Source organism: Diaphorina citri, unplaced genomic scaffold (assembly GCF_000475195.1).
Source record: "Diaphorina citri unplaced genomic scaffold, Diaci psyllid genome assembly version 1.1 scaffold1897, whole genome shotgun sequence".
NCBI classification, from domain to species: domain Eukaryota; kingdom Metazoa; phylum Arthropoda; class Insecta; order Hemiptera; family Psyllidae; genus Diaphorina; species Diaphorina citri.
Window position 1 is genome coordinate 29664 of NW_007379323.1, and position 19734 is coordinate 49397.

At 37.9% G+C, this 19734-nt stretch overlaps 2 protein-coding genes and 1 long non-coding RNA gene across 3 annotated transcripts in view; 1 reads left to right on the forward strand and 2 right to left on the reverse strand.

The window, feature by feature from the left end:
- Positions 1 to 10721, forward strand: part of LOC103517582 — a gene marked incomplete at its 5' end in the record, with an annotated part of 35232 nt that extends 24511 nt beyond the window's left edge. Inside the window, 5 exons of the mRNA XM_026829618.1 lie at positions 4247 to 4495; positions 4938 to 5083; positions 8200 to 8457; positions 8895 to 9076; positions 10471 to 10721. Of these exons, the coding sequence (XP_026685419.1) occupies positions 4247 to 4495; positions 4938 to 5083; positions 8200 to 8457; positions 8895 to 9076; positions 10471 to 10721 (1086 nt within the window). The remainder of the gene's footprint in view (positions 1 to 4246; positions 4496 to 4937; positions 5084 to 8199; positions 8458 to 8894; positions 9077 to 10470) is intronic.
- An 862-nt stretch (positions 10722 to 11583) lies between these two features.
- LOC108253477 lies at positions 11584 to 14450 on the reverse strand. The gene is made up of 3 exons (XR_001809754.2): positions 14370 to 14450; positions 12217 to 13065; positions 11584 to 12057 (listed from the first exon to the last, which is right to left on the reverse strand). It is a non-coding gene; the product is annotated as an uncharacterized LOC108253477 (long non-coding RNA).
- Positions 14451 to 14635: 185 nt separating this feature from the next.
- LOC103517583 (TOG array regulator of axonemal microtubules protein 2) lies at positions 14636 to 19419 on the reverse strand. The gene is made up of 4 exons (XM_026829623.1): positions 19334 to 19419; positions 18663 to 18754; positions 18036 to 18230; positions 14636 to 14981 (listed from the first exon to the last, which is right to left on the reverse strand). The coding sequence occupies exons 1-4, from the start codon at positions 19394 to 19396 to the stop codon at positions 14636 to 14638; spliced, it is 696 nt and encodes a 231-aa protein (XP_026685424.1). The 5' UTR covers positions 19397 to 19419.
- Between the last annotated feature and the right edge of the window lie 315 nt (positions 19420 to 19734).

Consider the following 19734-nt stretch of genomic DNA (forward strand, 5'->3'; position numbering starts at 1 on the left):
TAATCAATGATAAATAAATAATTATATACTGAATTTTACATTTGTAAGGTTATTATTAACACGTTGAGCGCCACATAACTCATATATGAGTGTCAGACGTGTCCAACCTGGTACATGAAACTCACATATGGGCAACACCCATAGGCTAACGAGGTACATGAAACTCATATGTGGGTGACCCGAACTGCTTCCTTTCTGATACGTGTAGCTCACTGATGGGTTACAATTCAATGTATTTCTTATGACGAGTACCCTTGGGTACTCGTCATAAGAAATTACGGTACCCTTGGGTCACGTGTACCAAGAATTTTTTTCCGGTGACGTTCCGGTAACCCATATATGAGTGTCACAGAAAAATTTGAATATCTCCAAAAATACTTATCGCACAAGAAAAATTCGTGTACATTATCTATTTTCTACACCTCACAAATCTAAAATTGACATAAAAATTTTTTGGTACCACGCGATAATTTCCACTTTTTCCCGTGGTACCAGCGAGCACCCATGTAAAAATGGCGGTGAAACTCCATGGTCACTTCTCATACATACCGGACATGGCCACAGTTCCATCTCCTGCTAACTTGACACAGGTAACACAACCTAGATGTCCAGCCAGGAAGTGTTCCTCTCCTCCTGTCTCCATGTCCCATACGATCAGGTTCGAATCCTTGGATCCAGACACTACCAAGGATTTATTAGTAACTGCCACAGCTACACAGGATACGTGATCTGTATGACCCACAAGAACCTATAGGAGACCAGGAAGGAAAGAAATAATTAATGAATATCTACTAGCCATTTTTCGAATTCGTTCCTTATAAAAATAGTTAGTATACCTACTTGAAATTGGAAAGTTTTTTGTAGGTCATCCTTACAAGTCTTTTTAGTTAAGAGAATAATATCATCGATCGTCTTTTCAAATATTATAATACCTCCACTGGCCTCAACTCACTTACAAGGAGCTATTCGACGGAGTACATCCCGAAGATTTTAGTAGGTACTTCGGGAATCGAATCTAAGACTTCCGGCGTTCAAAACTAGATCACACTTGTCATGGAGGTTAGCCTAGTAAAATCTTTATCGAAAAACGTAATATATACCTGAGCCAGTTTCCCTCCCACCACTTGCCACACTTTGAGCGACATATCTCGAGATCCTGTGATGAGGTATTGAGAGTCCCAGGTCACTGTGAAGCAAGTAATCTCTTCGCTATGACTCACTGTGAACCTCTCATCATCCTTGTGAGTCTGGGGCGATGTGGGCCAAATCCTCAAACTGAAAAAGTACGAGGAAAAGGTACTATGAATTAGTTAGAGACCCCAAACCCATAAAAGAAAAGACAGCTTTTCAAGACGTAATAGTAAGAAGCAAAATTTCCATTATCAAAAGGAAGTTATATTTTGAGGAAACAGAAAAAAACGAAATGTTTAACACCATCTGGTGAGGAAAATATGAAAGTTTTCATCCTTTCAAAAGTTTTCTTTCCTATTCGGAAAAACTAGAGCTTTTAGGAGCTTTGTTTTGTGACTTCGGAAAAATACGACAGAGGGCAGCTCTTGTATTGTCTTCAAACCATTTTTTGACAGTTATACTGGTAACGGAGAGTTTTCAAATTATTAGAGCATATTCCATGTATTAGTCAGAAGTCTCAGTGCTAATGTACTGATTTTGTATTATTATATCATTTATATTTAAAAAGTTTTATATGTTCTAAACCTAAAATACAAATAAAGGCTCATTACATTCCATGTATTAGTCAAGTAGATTCGTAGTAGCTTAACCCATCCTTTAGGGCTGTCCAGCCCTTACACCTAAGCCTCGGTTTGGTGTTTTTGTGTATGATTAGTCAACTTAAAATGTATTTGATTTTTCCCGCCTTTGGTTAAGCTGTCATTTCATATTTTGTAATCTACGTCAATTTTTGGATTCTTGGGACGAGGATCTTTTTATAAAACAGAACGCAATGATTCTACCAATGGGCTGGGTATATTATCCACATTTAAGATTTAAGTTGTTGGACGCGTTTTACACCTACTTTATTCGTATTTCAACTCACCTGTTGTCTCCATCACCACTAACGATATACTTCATATTATGGGTCACAGTTAGACATTTGCTTGGTCCTAGAGCCGAGTATAATAGTTGAGCATTATCTGCTACCCACACCGCTATTACTCCGGCTTTATCACTCGTTACAACTCTCCGGCTATCCGATAGTACGGCCACAGCCAGGATAGTACTTTGGTGACTCTGAAACAGTCAACCAAGATTATTGTAATGAAGAATGGAGCAGTTGCATTTGGGTAGTATTTATGATTAAAAAGTCGATTTCTATGAAAAAAGTTGTGGAAAATCCAAATCTGAAGTCAAAATTCCAAAAAAATAACTGTAAAAGGTCGAAAATTCAATTTTCATTTTCCGTCAGAGTCCTGAACTCTGACGTCAGACTTCAGGAGATGCGCAGAAACGTTTGCGCACAAACATGAATTGCGCAGAAATGCATGCGCACAAACAGATTAATGTGTTGCCTGCGAGGGAGCTTTGCTCGGGCCATTTGATGTGACGTCATTGCCTACGGGAGCGTATGCCGTGACGTCAGAGTTCAAGATTTATCGGTATTTTTTAAATCGATTTATCTTGGGATCTAGAAGTCGTGGAAGAAAAAGAAAAGTTCCGGAATCCCTCATTTTTCCAGCTTTTTGACTTTGAAACATCACCCAAGTAAGCGCAACTGTTCTATTTACAATGCTGATCTCAGGTACCATAAGCATAATACACAAAATACATCATACCATGTGCCTACGTGAAGTACGTATAGAGGAGAGGGAAACAGCGGAAGAAGAAAACATGCGCAAAGTTAGACAGACCAATATTGAGCTTAAATTCGTCATGACGTCAGAAAAATCTCCTTTAACGGAGCCAAAGAGACAATTATTTTTACCCTCCAATTGATCTAAAAATTTATTTTTGAAAACTAATCTGACCGTTTTAGAGCCGCAATATAATTAATGATGTGAGCGCAATTACCAAAAATATCAAAGTATTCTGTTAGATTTAACACGAACGTACCTAGTGTAAATTATGTAGGTAGGAATATAAAACACAAAATAATAACAATTAGGTACCTATACCTATTTATGGCTTACCTTAAACGTAGACACAACAGAGCCTAGTGTTAGACCCCACACTTTAGCCGTATTATCTTCTGAACCGGATACGGCAAATATACTATTTGGTGAAATGGCTACACAAGACACTGTGTTCAAATGACCCTCCATGGTAGACTGAAGCTCATGGGAGTTCATTTGCCATACGTTCACCAAACAATCCATACCACCTGATGAGGAAAAAAGTAAAATAATATGAAAATGACAACACTACAAGTCGGTAAAAATGGAATAATTAATAACAATATAACTTATGTCCCATTTTTCTCCTTAGAGGATAGGTACCTACCTACCGAACACTACAAGTCGGTAAAAATGGAATAATTAATAACAATATAACTTATGTCCCATTTTTCTCCTTAGAGGATAGGTACCTACCTACCCATTGAATTTCTTAGAGCTAATCTACTTTTAGCATATTGGGTTATGTGTAGGTATTTTTGAAAAATAAACGTCATATTTGACGAAAATAAGAGTCATATTTCACGAAAAATAAACGTCATAAAGTCATATTTTTAAAGTCATATTTTAAGAAAAATAAACGTCATATTTGAAGGACTCTGGTTATGACATATAAATGCGCATAGCGACCGGTGCCAACATGGTAGGTAAACATATTGGATTTTAGGATTATTGAGATATGTATTGGGAAAATCCTATACAATGCTGCAGTGAGCACCAAAGTTGTGACATAATAACACAAAGAAACTGCATTTACATAATTGATTATTATTACCCAAAAATGTTGGGAATTTCTTTCTTCAAAATATAGTTCAAATATGCAGGATATTTTATAAGTCGTGCGATAAACTCCAGGAGCGTGTTCCTGGGAGGGGACTGATTTAAGAGTATTTCACTCTATGGCTTATGGACAGGGACACATGTCCAGAAATGCTTCCTCACTTGAGTTTGCCCATGCCCGTAAATGAATGAAAAAATAAAAGCAATAATATCATAATTCGGGACACATGTCCAGAAATGCTTCCTCACTTGAGTTTGCCCATGCCCGTAAATGAATGAAAAAATAAAAGCAATAATATCATAATTCGCTAGTGCATTTATTACTGTTTCCATCTCAGATATTCGACAAACTCAAACAAGAACAGCCAGGATTCCTTTCCAAAGTTACCATCATCTGTGGGGACTGCTCGAAGAAAAAACTCGGTATCTCCGATGAAAATTTAAAGCTGTTGCAAACCAATGTGAACGTGATTTTTCACACAGCTGCCATCGTGAATTTCGAGGCCAGTTTGGCCCAGGCTGTCCTATCTAATGTGTGCGCAACAAAGGAGTTTCTGGAGCTAGCAACCAGCTTTGGAGAATTGGAGGTATGTTTTAATGTTGTATCCCAGTTAGCATTAAACACAAGCTTACATCCAGGGCTTGATTTTGACAGAATTTATAGGTCTAACGTAATAAACTTAAATCCAACCTCAGAGATCCAAACTTTATTTGAAATAAATTATCAATCGCACATCCAACTCGATGTCAAAGCCTGATTTAGGGTTGAACCCAGTGAAATTAACACACGAATCAAGCTGATATTGAACCTCTAAAAAAAGCGTTTTTAATCGCGATTCAAGTGTAAACCCAGCCTTTTTGTTCGAACTGAAAAATCCGACTTGATTCACAGACCTAGCTAGACTGAGTGGGACCGGGAAAGCGAGTAGCACGTGGGTGCAATGAAAGTTATGACGGCTTTATAAAAACATTGTACAAGTATACCCGTATTTAGTTAGACATCTCACCATGTGATTTCTTTCTATTCAGACTTTCGTATTTGTTTCGACGGCATACTCGAATGGTTACAAGGCTGACGTTGACGAAAAAGTAAATCCAACACCGATTGGTCCACATGAAGTAATACATCTATGTGAAACCATGAGTGAGGCTAAACTAGCAGAAATTGTACCCAGGTATGTAACTGAGCACGTTTGGCCCAAAAGGTCGCGGGTTCGATTCCCAGACCGGACAAAACTAGAGTTCTTAATTGTAATCTGATCGGCGATTTTTTTTTTTTTTTTTTTTTTTTTTTTTTTTACCGACCGACAGACAGACCGACCGACTGACAGACACCAAAGCGAATACAATAGTCCGTCCCTTATACCTTTTTATTACTACTGTAATAATAAAGGAAGGACGGACTAAAAATTCCCGGAGGGACGGACCCTGCTTGTTATATACCCATTAGATATTTTCCCAATTGCAACTCCTCCATTAGGAGATTGGAGATTATTATTACTTTTTTTTATGCGATAAAAAAAGGAAGGTTACCTATTGGACTGGATTTCTGAAAAGTTAACAAATCTGGCAACTCTAAATAGATCAGTCGCGCTTACTTGGGTGATGTTTCCAAGTCATAGAGCAAGAAAAATGAGGACCAACGGAATTTTTATTTTTCTTCTACGACTTTTAGATACCGAGATAAATTGATTTAAAAAATACCGGTAAATCGTGAAGTTTGACGTCACGGCATACGCTCCCGTAGGCGATGACGTCATAATTCATGACTCCCGCTTTCGGAGTTTTGACCTCAGATTTGGATTTTTCACAAACTTTTTACGTAGGAATCGACCTTTTATTAAAAATATTTTCCTAATTGCAACTCCTCCATTGTTGCAAATGTTGGGTTATTGAGTACGAGTACGAGTACTACTTGAGTACGAGTACGAGTGGTTAAACGAACTGCGTTCATAGGACTATTCAAGGAACATAAGGATCAAATAGGAAGCTACTTACTCGACAAGTTTAACACAGGTATTCATAGAGTGATAGCACTGATAGCTCAACTCGGCTAAATGTACTTATTCTGACAAAAAAGAACTTTTACAGGTGAAGAACGGAAGAAGTGTGATAGAGTGATAGCACTGATAGCTCAACTCGGCTAAATGTACTTATTCTGACAAAAAAGAACTTTTACAGGTGAAGAACGGAAGAAGTGTGCGATATATGCAAATTGTTAGTGCCAGAGTCGAGTCCCCAACCCCAATGTCCACAATAATGTCCCTATATATATAGGGTACAAAGTAAAAAAAAAAACACTTTTTTTGTAATCAGGGGACCCCAAAACGGATATTTCCAACCATTTCCCGATTTTGAAAATTTGAACCGATTGCAATATTTTCTCATTACTAGATTACTACATAGAATAGCTTCGCTATACTTTGGTAATAGAAAGTAAAGACCTTGCTTAAATTAAAAAAAGCAATATAAAAGACAGTAATAGAGCACTAGGTAGTTATGATGGTAAGATTGGGACGTAAGTAGCTTTTACTATACAGACATACTCATAGTAGGTAGGGTCTACAAAATGAAATTCTTGTATCGTACCGATTATTTTGATGGGAAGTACCAAATACATCCTGCAATATGTCTTCACTTTGAGAACTCCTACGCTGTAACGTGTGATCAGTATTTGCTGAGCCGGGATGAAGGCTAGCTTTGTCTTCCGTTGTAGATATGGCCACCTGACACATGTCATAGGGTTCTTTTTGAAATCCATCATTCCTATCGTCATCAGATTCGTAATTTCGTTCAAAGTTTGTTTCACTGTCAAAGTCATTACTTTCATGTTGGTGACTTGAAGTATTTATGTTCAAGCTAGTCGTTAGACGTTCACACTCTTCATGTTGAGTCATGGCGTTTTGTTTCATTTTGCACGCAACACGCTCGTCAGTACTCTTTAAATCAAAATTATTTTTTGTTGTAGATTTATCAGCCTTTAAGTCCACTGTTGTTTCACTAGTGAACTCCCCGCTCTCATGGTTCATGACCTGATTTTTGTTTTCATATTGCAACTCATTGTCATTATGGTCAACTGGAAACACTTTTCTCGAGAGTTTTTCATTTACTTGAGTTAGGTTTGAGGTTGCAAATTGTGCTATTGAGATCGGGTCATTTCGATAAATCATTACTTCTCATTTCTATTGAGATCAGCGTGTTTCGAACTTCCTTTATCAGCGAAGAAAAAAAAAAGTGGTTGAGCCCCATTACAAGGCCGACGCGCTACCCCAACTCGGCTGGCTGAACCGACCTTAAAATCATTTTAGTTTTGATTGAACATCAACTCAGTGCTCTATGTTTATGATATACCTACATAGAACAAACAAATCCTGACTAATCTTTCATTTTTACGTTGATTTCTAATACCTAGGTATTTCTACTTTTCAGCTCTGGTCTTTGATTTTCATAACGACCACATCACTTCGCTTGTACAAATTACTTCACATATTGCTGCACATAATGCCCGGACATATTATCGATAACTATCTAAGACTAGCTGGACAAAAACCTAGGTAGGTAAGAGTTACCTACTGCTCAAAGATACAAAATGTGTGAAGGCAATGTGCAATGGTTGGAAATATCTTTTCGCCCAATTGGGAATGAGAGAACTTTTGAAATTTGTTGACCTTGGAAAATTTAATTGACAGAACGAAGTGAAGGTCTACGTTTTAACTCGACCGTTTTGCATTTGGTTTGGATGAATGTTTGTTTGTTTGTTTGTTCCGCTTTGTTTGTTTGATTGTTCCGCTTTAACTCGCGATTGCCTGGTCCGATATTGATGAAATTTAGTACAGGTTCAAGTTGCATCAAAGCACGTCGCAAGTTTAAACTTGGGGTCCCAGAGTTGAACGGGGCCGATTTTTGGTCTGAACGTTTCAGATAAAATTACAGTCCAATAGAACAATAGATGAGCCATCAACTCAACATCATAAACCATTGTATTAATTCTATAAAAATAATATTGTGAAAAAACCCAATTCTTGGTAAATCCATTGTTTTGAAAAAAGGTCAACCATTCTTTGAATCTTTAGAATGACTTTAAATAAACCTGTTCTCTGTCCTTATTACGTAAGACGTATAGGTACCTTTCTTTTCAATTTCGATACATGTGAATTGCCTTCATACGTACATTCGTCTCGGTTTGGGCAAAAGAGTATAAGAGCAGCGAGGTCTACAGTTCACAGAACTACTACATTGTTTAGAACTGGGAGTGATTCAATTTTTTTACTTTTTTCTCTTCCATTTTCAGAATGATCAAAATCTACAATAAAATGGAAAAGTTAACTTTGCTTCTGAAATCCTTTACAATGTGTCAATGGAACTTTGATGACACCAATGTTCAAAGATTGTGGCAACAACTTGAAGCAAAAGATCAAAAATTGTTTCCATTCAACGTGAAAGATTTGGACTGGGACGATTATGTGGAAAATAATGCACGGGGCATTAGGCTGTATGTTCTTCAAGATAAGAATGAACATAGGCAATTTGCAAAGCGGCGATACTTGATGTAAGTGAGCTTTTGAGAAATGAGTTCATAAGTACAAAGTTAAAAAATATATACAGGGTGTTGCATTCATCGATGTCAACCTGAAAATGGCGAATACTATAGGTCAAGGGCTACAAAAAGGTTCCCGACAACTTTTTCGAAATCCCCAGAATAACGGAGATATTCGCCATTTTGTATTATTTTCAAGTATCCCGACCTTGCTCTTGCAAACTTGGGCTATAGAGGAGACTGCCCGGATATATTCAAATCCATGAACATTCTTACTTTACCTAGTATTTATATTTTTGAGTGCCTTCTCTACGCCAAAAAGGTCCGGGGTGATCTGATCACCATGCATGTATTTGTATTTTAGTTTTCTTTTTTAACTAGGACACGGAAAGTAACGATAAGAAGGTTCTAACTGATACTGTACCTACTTACTATTTTTATTATTTCAGGTTGCGAGCGGCCAATGCAATGCTCTGGACATCACTGACAACAATGTTGGTTTATGGTTTATCCTGGTTGGATTGGAAACTACTACGGACCTACAGGGATCCTGACGGCGGCCGGTATTGGACTCATGAGAACATTTATGATGGACAGGAGACTAGTCCTGGATATTATACCGTGCGATATGGCCATCAATCTACTCATCACTATCCCTTGGAGCTGGAATAGGAATGCACTACGGTGAGACGATGCCCCGAAATCGAAGAGGATAGGGAAAACTTTAGCTGTTCCAAGAACGCAGCTCTTTCACACTACTATCACGGCACGTGATGTGACATGACGTGATGGTAGTGTGGCTGTCCTGAACGAAATTACCTACATTATTTTATTATAGGAAAACTTTGAAACTACATCTTTCTGACTCCCTATGAGTTCACGTGACTTGACGTGACGTGATGTTAGTGTGTTTCTACCTTTATCGCATGCGTAAACATTGGACAATTAAATGAAATTATCATTGTAACATTTCAGAAGGAGCGTAGAAGATTTGACATTTCAGCAAGAAAATGGCACTACAGATCAAGGCGTAATGGTGTATAATTTTGTCTCGGGGAAAAGAAATCCGATAAAATACGAAGATTTTCTTAAGAAAAGCATAAGATATTTGTACAAAGATCCACCTGAAAACTGTGTAAGTAGGTGCCTAATAGATACGTAACTATTACTTAAGTACCTAATTAAATCATGTTGATTGTGATAATTGATCGAACGTGATAATGGGGCACAACCAAATGACAATTTTTTTCGAGGTAGAGTCCTATTCCGATGTAAAAGTACCCAAAAAGTGCATTGGCGCACGTGGCCTTGAGTTAGATCAACGGATGTATGGTAATGAATGTCCGATGTAAGATGTTAATTTTCTTACACTGACTTCCTTTTCCTTAGACATTGTACCGAGGTACGAGACATGTCTTGTTGGTTACTTCAAAGGCTTCAAAAGATTAAGAAAGGAGGCTTAAGATTTCCAAACAACCAAACAAATTTTCTTTTGGAAACCCATTCCATGGCTTTCAAGTAAGCTTTGAAATTTTAAGTTGGTTAAATTCGGTCAACATGGGACGAAACAGCTATTTCCTGCTTAGCGGTCATTGTGTGAACTTAGTGCTGCTCTCCATGATGTCCTGATGAATATTTATATTCAAAGAGACAAAACTAGACTTTCGGTTCAATTTTAGGTGATTCAGTAAATTTACTGTCAATTAAGCAGGAGAACCATCTACTAGGTAGTATAGTAATGTGCTTGAGTCCATTTCATAGACAGTTTCATTGTTTCCACTATTTCCGGTCCCTGTTTCGCCCATCAACCGGTTTGATTGACAGAAGTAGGACAGGATAGGAGAAAGGTAGCTGTTCCGAGAACGAACCACATTTCTTTAGGATAAAATCGCTTACAAGGCAGAGGCACTACCCTCCGAACTAACTAGGCTGTTTATTTTTGGTTCCCGGTCCCGAACTAACTTGGCTATTTATTTTAATTGGTTTCGTCTAGTTCTAGAAGATCAATTTCATTTTCCCCTCCAGGTTCTGAAGACAAGCGAATCATTGTTTGGGATGTTGTCAAGGGAGTGGCTCTCTCATCTCTACAACTACATCATCCAATCCTAGCTCTCGCCCTCACCACAGATCTCAGTAGAGCAGCAGTCCATCTGTTTGAGTCCTGGTATTTACCGGTAGTGTGCTTACATAATACACCGGCCACCTATGTCTCCATACCTGTCCATGTGCCAGCCAAAGAGATTGATGGTAAGAACGAGCGGGAGTCAACGAATTGAGTCCCATCGACTTAAAAAAAAAAAAAAAACGAGTTGAGTCCCGTACGAATAGTAAATGTATAATGTTACACAGAGAGTTTTCAGATCCAGAGTTTGAGAAATACTGGCCTGTGTAAGAACAGCCCTAAAGGATGGGTTAAGCTACTACGAATCTATGAATCTCTACAGCTGTATTTTCCTTTCCAGATATAGTTGGACCTAAACTGGTTTCGTTTTAGAATCTGAATTTTCAACTTCAACACCTTGGCTGCCAAAGCATGTATGAAAACATCTCATAAACTCTTTAATTATTGGAATTTTTTTATCAAACAAATAGCAAAATTTCACTCAGAGACCCCTCTTTCAGATAACCATTTAAAATATATAAGCGTCCGTGGCAGGCAATATGGTCGAGCTAATACGCCCAAAGAGGAAAAATTCCAACCATATCGAAAGAGGAAAAATTGCAAAAGGTTTGGCTTACTCTGCAGAGAATCATTTTATTGAGTTTATTGCCTTAGGAATTTATTTTGCCTCACTAGGTATCACTTTGTCTGCATTATTAATTATTAATAATAATAATTTTATTTCGGGAAGTACAGGAACTACCTATTACTTTACAAAGTCCCTGACTTGAGACTACTTTTAAAAGAGACTTGAGGACACTTCAGGTAGTGTATTAATTCCTGGCCAATCACTGAATTTGGAAAACTGCGCTCGTGGGCGAATGACTTCTGGGTACCCAAGTATCCAACTGGCTCTTTCGGGGTCCTTACAACTTCACAAAACATGAGGAACTTTCTTGTAGCATAGATCGATCAACTATTTTTCGTTCCTTTATATTTTGGTTGTGTTTTGTCCTTTATTTCAGGAGCAAAAGTAAGGCAAGAAATCTACGAAGCTTTCGACTGTATCTATCCTATATTGAAGAGTTTCAAGAAGCAGTAGAGTGAGTTGTTGATGAAATAACAATGTGACTATCAACTTGCGACCAATTGCAACTAATTGTAGTTTGAATCCAAATCCTTAATATTGGTACTTGGGGGCCGGTTTCTACAGGGTGCGCCAGAAAAACACTGACAACGGCTCAGGGTAGGTAGACCTCATAAAAATTTCAATTTAATCGATAATCTGTTTCTGTTAAAACCTAGAGCCAGAGCACAAAATTTTGAGCCGAATACATCTGAGACTCGATTTCCAAACTTCAGTTTTGACATGTATGTTTTTTTCAGCTTAGAATTTTTTTTACGTTGTTATGTCCGACTTTTACGTTACAAGACGCGGTTTTTGTCCGAGAAAATTTTAGCGCCTTTGCAATGTTATTTTGTTCTTTCGAGACGCTACTGCGGAAAAATACCTCTCAAAAGTTTTGACATGTATGTTTTTTTCAGCTTAGAATTTTTTTTACGTTGTTATGTCCGACTTTTACGTTACGAGACGCGGTTTTTGTCCGAGAAAATTTTAGCGCCTTTGCAATGTTATTTTGTTCTTTCGAGACGCTACTGCGGAAAAATACCTCTCAAAATTTGGTCCCACATAAAAAATTCCTTATTTTATCCCACGAAAGAATCATAGCACGCGAAAAGAACGTTCACAAATGATCAACTTTCTGGGAATGATAGGGTTATAGGTAGCACGCAGAAAGAATTTTCACAAATTATGAACTTACCGAGAATTATAGGGTTAAGTGGCACGCCAAAAGCACTTTCACAATTTATCAACTTTTTGTGTGTTATAGGGTTAGGATACATAAAAATTACTTCATAATTGAGCAAAATTAGGAAAACAGGGGAATGTTCTCTCCCATTAAACGTTTGTACTACTAATAATAATAAAATCCCTTAATTGTATTTACCTATTTACATATCTTTGTACCAAAGCATATAAACATATCTGTAAATAGTACTCTCTACTGAATACCTCAAGCACGAAAAAAGTCGAAAAAAAAATCCATGCACTAATAGCCTATAGGTCTAATGTCACCACGTTATTCCTTATTCAGCACCTAAAACTACACGGATTTGATTTGTCACATCCCTTGTTCAGGATGATTAAAAGTGCCTCTTCCGGGGTTCGAACCTTAATTTTGACATCACCATCGAATTTGCTATAGGCCCTTTCCTATCTCTTTCGGAGTTGGATGGAATAGCATGCCTAAGGCATTAATCCCGCCCCTTAGTTGTAATATTTTGTATATAGTTTATTTTTGTTATTTATTTTTCATTGTTTTGTATATATGTCTATGTAAATATTCCAATAAAAGAGTTGTATAGTAGTAATAATAATAATAATATATCGAAAGCAACAACTGACCTGAAGGCAAAAGGTCAATGTTCAGGTTGGAAATCATTTTGGAATATTCAACCTACTGCGCGCTCCCGGGGCTTCGCGGGGTTGTGCATGTGGTCGCGCTTCGCGCTCCCTTGTTTACGGTCGCGCTGCGCGCTCCCGGGCTTCGCGGGATGTGCATGAGGTCGCGCTTCGCGCTCCCTTGGCTTCGCCCCTGAAAATTAATATCGTCCCTGAGTTTTGTCTCGAAGAAATGAAAACTGAAATCTAAAAGCGAGAGCAAAATATTAAACGTGCCAGTCTAGTTAGCTTAGTTGGTAGTGCGTCTGCCTTGTAAGCGCTAGGCCGCGGGTTCGATTCCCGCCCGGGGCGGATTTTATCCTGATGGGATAATGTTCGTTCTCGGAACGGCTGGCTTTCTCCTATCCTGTCTTCCTTCTCTCCTCGATTTCGGGACGATAAGACCATAGCAGTTAAAGTTCCCTCTGTCAAACCTCTTAAAAAAAAAAAAAAAAAAAAAAAAAAAAAAAAAAAAAAAAAAAAACAAATCTCTGTCAAATCTCTTAAAAAAAAAAAATAATAATAAACGTAGGAAAAGTTTTGCTGGCCTCAAAGACCAAAGTGTGTTCCCCGTGTATTTCTTATGGGGAACTAGAAAACGTCAATATCTCGGGAACGGTTTGGAATTTCGGTAGTTTCCGATTTTTTCCAGTATGTACAAAAAATAAGGAATCCAATGGTGAAAACCGCATCTTCCTAGCTCATCTAGAAGTGGGTTAGAATTTGTATACGTGAGTGAGTGAGAGAGTGAGTCAGTCAGTTACACAAGGGGCTGTATATATTTTAGATTTGGCAAATATTAGGTTTAAGTTTCACAACTCTAGTGTTGACATTCTATCCAGCGACAAATAGGTCCGATAGTTGAAGAACACCTGTTGACTACTTGGGTTGCTGCGAAGCCAAGAAGCACCTCAATTCAATTTACTCAGGCTAATTTATGCCTATTTATAAACAAACGATTTTCACCCATAAATATTGGTTTATTTTGGTAGTGTGGTTTGCTTACGTGCATCTTACGATAAAACTCAAGTGATTCCTGGGTAAGTTTGAATAGGTATTTAAAGTTCATCTTTCTTTCCCCCCTTTTTTTTGAGTAGCTTCTTTAAATAATTATATTTACTCTCATTCATCACCACTTTCACTACAGGTTATTAAGCACCAGATACTTTTTTTTGAGTAGCTTCTTTAAATAATTATATTTACTCTCATTCATCACCACTTTCACTACAGGTTATTAAGCACCAGATATATCGAAAGCAACAACTGACCTGAAGGCAAAAGGTCAATGTTCAGGTTGGAAATCATTTTGGAATATTCAACCTCGTTCTGCGCGGTGTATACTAGTTCCGCAAAATGCCATCCGAATTCCACAAAAATTATTTTTTGTAGATTTTGCGGAATTCGGATGTGGGACTTACAAAAAGGTTAAAAAAAAAGGTCATATTGCACCAGATAAAATATAGAACATTTGTTTCGGTTGCTAGTTAAAAATCGATGGAATCATATAAATCCTCTTATTATTATCATAATAATTATCAGTCTGTAATAGCTGATGTAAATATGTGAGAGTATGTATAAGTAACAACTTACTTGGCTCCCTTGACTAAAATGACGGGGATCGTTTTGATAGGCTGTATACAGTTGACCATAGCCACCAGAGCCGCGTAACAGTCGGCTCGTAGGAATTTGTTCGTATCGGCCGTCCGTGACAGTAGCACCTTGGCCAACTCTTCTAGCTCTGGTTCTAGTTGTCGACTGAGTATTGTGAATAGTACTGTGGCCGTCTGACACGCTGCCCGGGCCACCTGGGATCTCAGGGAGCGGACTTGTTTGGCCACCTGAGTACACACCGAGTGAAGATGGCCCGCTAGAAGTTTAGTGTGGTGACGTGTAATGCGCACTAGACCTTGCAGCCCTTGCATTGTAGCTTCCCTGTAATTCATACTCGTTTTTATTATTTTACTAGCTGAATTCCGTCGCTTCGCTCCGGAATCCCGCTAGTTCATCCCGAGGCATGGCCAAACTTGTGGAAAAGTTACCTTTCCAGGAAGTAAGCCTGTATATTTTCTCTGTGGATTAGGGATTTTAATTAGAAAGCAGCCAGCCTAGTAGTTAGCTTGGAGGGTAGTGCGTCTCCCTTGTAAGCGGTAGGCTGCGGGTTCGATTCCCGCCCGGAGCCGATTTTGTCCTGAACGGATAATGTTCGTTCTCGGAACGGCTGGCTTTCTCCTATCCTGTCTTTCTTCTCTCATCGCTTTCGGGACGATAAGATAACACCATAGCAGTTACAGTTCCTTGTATCAAACCTCTTGGGGGGGGACATTCTTCGCCTATCTTTGTACAAGAACCTTCATTGTCATTTCACCTGCTGCTCTATAAAACTGTTGGTATAATGGAACAACTTGGTCTATGCTGTCTATGCTGACAGTCTAAATAAAGCACTACTTGTGCTTATACTGATACTAGCTGAATTCCGTCGCTTCGCTCCGGAATCCCGCTAGTTCATCCCGAGGCATGGCCAAACTTGTGGAAAAGGCATGGCCGAACTTGTATTTATCAAACTAAAAACATAAACGAAACTCAAATATTAGGCGAGCGAGGAAAAGTTTTCTCTCCCGCAGTCTCTGCACTCTGTGTATTTCTTATGGAGATTTTAGCGATCAAAAATTGATCATATCTCAAGATCGGTTTAGATTTTCGCAAAATCCTTTCTTATTGCACACCCAGACCATAAAAGGAATATTCCTACCAAATTTAAGCTTTCTAGGTGTTGTGGTTCTCGAGATAGAACGATCAGTGTGTGAACTATGAAATGTGAATGAGTGAATGGATCTCGTTCTTATAATAGTCCTATTTGGACAGGATACACAAAATATATTCTAGTCTACATTTTGGAGAGGCTAACTAGGCTAGGGCACCTACAGTTCACAATTTACATGGTAAGCACTTTATAAACACAATGCTATGTAGTTCTTGCAGTATGTGTTACTTCTCACTAAAAATGATTGTCTTAGCATTTTGAAGTCGTAGTTCAAGAAGTACCGAGTGCATAAAAAGTACTGCCTGTATTGAAGATAATAAGGTATGTAAATATCTACATGTAAATTTAAGATAAATAGAATAATTATTGCTCTCTTTAGATCACTGAGTTTAAGCAGCCTGCGTCCTGTAATAGTTGTAGGATGACTATCTTTGTAAAGAATAAAATACCCCACAAAAACATAAATGTGAAAAAAAAGGCCAAGTTCCTATCCAAAAATGTCGGCCTATAAAAGTGGTGAGATCAGAAATTAAGGCCAAGTCTGCATTCCCAGTTTTTCGTGCCAGCTGAAAATGCTGAATCTCAATTCCTTCAACCTTCTCTAGATTTCAACTTAGCTATGTTTTTCCTACACAAATAAATAAGTAATTAAACGTGAAAGCCGAAAGGAAAAACATATTGGCCAAGTTGAAATCTAGAGAAGGTTGAAGGAATTGAGATTCAGCATTTTCAGCTGGCACGAAAAACTGGAAATACAGACTTGGCCTTAATTTCTGATCTCACCACTTTTATAGGCCGACATTTTTGGATAGGAACTTGGCCTTTTTTTTCACATTTATGTTTCAATAAAAATATTTGATTTGATTTGGAAGAGATATAAATAAAATTGTAGATTTGTCTGTACATTGCTTAGAATCGTGAAATTTTTAGTTATTCTTACTCCTTATGCATCCACGATTCCAATTTTTGTGGGGGATCTCACTCCTTTTTTCTAAGTACCTATGTATTTAAACATGATTAGTAAACTTAGCTACGTTTTTCCTACACAAATAAATAAGTAATTAAACGTGAAAGCCGAAAGGAAAAACATAGCCAAGTTGAAATCTAGAGAAGGTTGAAGGAATTGAGATTCAGCATTTTCAGCTGGCACGAAAAACTGGGAATGCAGACTTGGCCTTAATTTCTGATCTCACCACTTTTATAGGCCGACATTTTTGGATAGGAACTTGGCCTTTTTTTTCACATTTATATTTTTGTGGGGGATCTCACTCCTTTTTTCTAAGTACCTATGTATTTAAACATGATTAGTAGGTCTTCTTATTACCTAGCTATTTGCAAGCTTTTATTTTTCCCCTCGTGAGATGTTTTTGTTATTAGTGTTGTTGTTGGTGTTGGTGTTGTTGTTGATGATGTTGATGATGTTGATGTTGTTGATGTCGTTGATGTCGTTGATGTTGTTGATGTTGTTGATGTTGTTGATGTTGTTGTTGTTGTTGTTGTTGTTGTTGTTGTTGTTGTTGATGTTGTTGTTGTTGTTGTTGTTGTTGTTGTTGTTGTTGTTGTTGTTAGCTGGTAGGTGGGTGTGTGTGTATGTGTGAGGTGGGTGTGTGTGTGATGGGTGTGTATGTGGTGGGTGTGTTGTGTGTTCGTGTATGTGGTGGGTGTGTTGTGTGTGATGGGTGGTGTGTGTGTGTGTGTGTGTTCCTATAAGGAACAAGGAACACACATAATAATATGGCTGTATGACACTTCCGCTGCTAACAATAGAGCAGAAACACTTAAAAAATATTAAGCCCGGGACCCAATTGGTAGTTGGACTCTCAAAACCCCAGGACCCAATTGGTAGTCAACCCAACTAGCGTTCGACCAATTCCATTGTTGGTTGGTGCAAATATCAATTTTTAAAAAGTGCTTTTTAATATTTTTCGGGTGTTTTCAGTCAATTGTTAGCGCAAAATACAGTCTTTTCCCCAAGGTTTTTTTAAAGGTGTGTCCACACAGTATGGTCGACTGGCCGTTGATCGATGTGGATTAAACCCACACTACCTCGATAACATAGATTTATCTCGTCGATCGACGGCCAGTCGACTATGTTTGAACATACCTCAAGTCATATAATCTATCGAGATGCAGGTATGAAGTGGGGAACGACATTTGTGACAAGCACATAAGTATGCTTAATAGCACAGTCCTTAATAAATTTCTATCATTAAACATTAGCTTACCAATCGGAGCTTTCTAGTTGAGCTAAGGTCTTGCTGAGGGCTTCCTTTGGTTTTTCAAACGGAGGAAGAGATTCAGGATAGAGTTGTTGCATTTTGGGGGCTGCTGTTTTGTTACACGCATTAGTAGTGCTCACTGTCACATTGTGGTTGTTCTGATTCCTGCTGTTGTTGTTGTTGTTATTTAGTGATTTATTACTGGAGAATTAAAAACCAGGGAAAAAGGTCATAATGGCGTGAGAGAGAAATCACACATGTGGTTGTTCTGATTCCTGCTGTTGTTGTTGTTGTTGTTATTTAGTGATTTATTACTGGAGAATTAAAAACCAGGGAAAAAGGTCATAATGGCGTGAGAGAGAAATCACACCACAGAAATCTTTAGATAATAATAATAATAATAACGATAAAAAGTTGTTGGGTACCTACTATGTACCTAGCTACTAGTTTGAATTCGATCCGATGAACAGTGTTATCGATAAAAAGTTGTTGGGTACCTACTATGTACCTAGCTACTAGTTTGAATTCGATCCGATGAACAGTGTTATAGAATTTTAGGAACTTTATACCTGAACCTGAACGCACGGTATTATTTAGTGCGTGTTTTTACTAAACTCTTCAGATATCACTCACCTGGAGTAGCTATGAATACTTTTTGGTAATTTGGTTGGAGTCCTATTTGGTGATTTCTTGGGAATTCGATTTGGAGTCAAGGTTTTTTTGTCCTGCAACATTTTAATTTTAATTATTCAATTACTATAGCTACAATGTCCTACCTCCTACATACATAATGTGTATGCAGTTTTAGAAGAAATCATATCGGTAACCCTATTATAATTTGGCGGTTTTTCGGCCACCAAAAGTTCTCCCCTCAGATTTTGAGGTCTCAAATTTGTTTTTACTCACCCATCCATTTTCTGGCCTAACTCGCCCTACCTCCTACATACATAATGTGTATGCAGTTTTAGAAGAAATCATATCGGTAACCCTATTATAATTTGACGGTTTTTCGGCCACCAAAAGTTCTCCCCTCAGATTTTGAGGTCTCAAATTTGTTTTTACTCACCCATCCATTTTCTGGCCTAACTCGGCATAGCTGAACATAAAAACTAACCGGAGCCTAAAACCTTCCCGGGAGTGTAAGCATAGTTGACAAAGTTTCAACGCAATCGGATGACCGGTTTGACCGTACATAAAAGTCGAACAAACAGACGGACAAACATTGATTTTTACTTTCCTTACTCTATGTATAGGAAGTAAAGTAATGTGATTTTTATATATTAGATTTTAGGTTATACTCGTACCTGTACCTGTTCAACATTATTGCCGGTGCTTGAATTATGTGCATTGGTCAAATATTGTGACATGTCTGAAACAATCGAGAAAAAAAGTATGAAATAAATTTTATATTTATTTATCTACACTCTAAGCAGCAAGGCCATGTGTGATATGAAATAAATAAAAATAATTAATGAAAATGGTTTATAATAAATTAATCTTCTTCTTCTTCTTCTTCTTCTTCTTCTTCTTCTTCTTCTTCTTCTTGAGGTGCCGTCACTAGTACGCATAATTCACCAAAACCTTAATAACCCCCTCCTCTCCTCAGTTACATCGATCGCGTTCGAACCCACACCTGGTTGGATCATAGAATAGCTTCGCTATACTTTGGTAATAGAAAGTAAAGACCTTGCTTAAATTAAAAAAA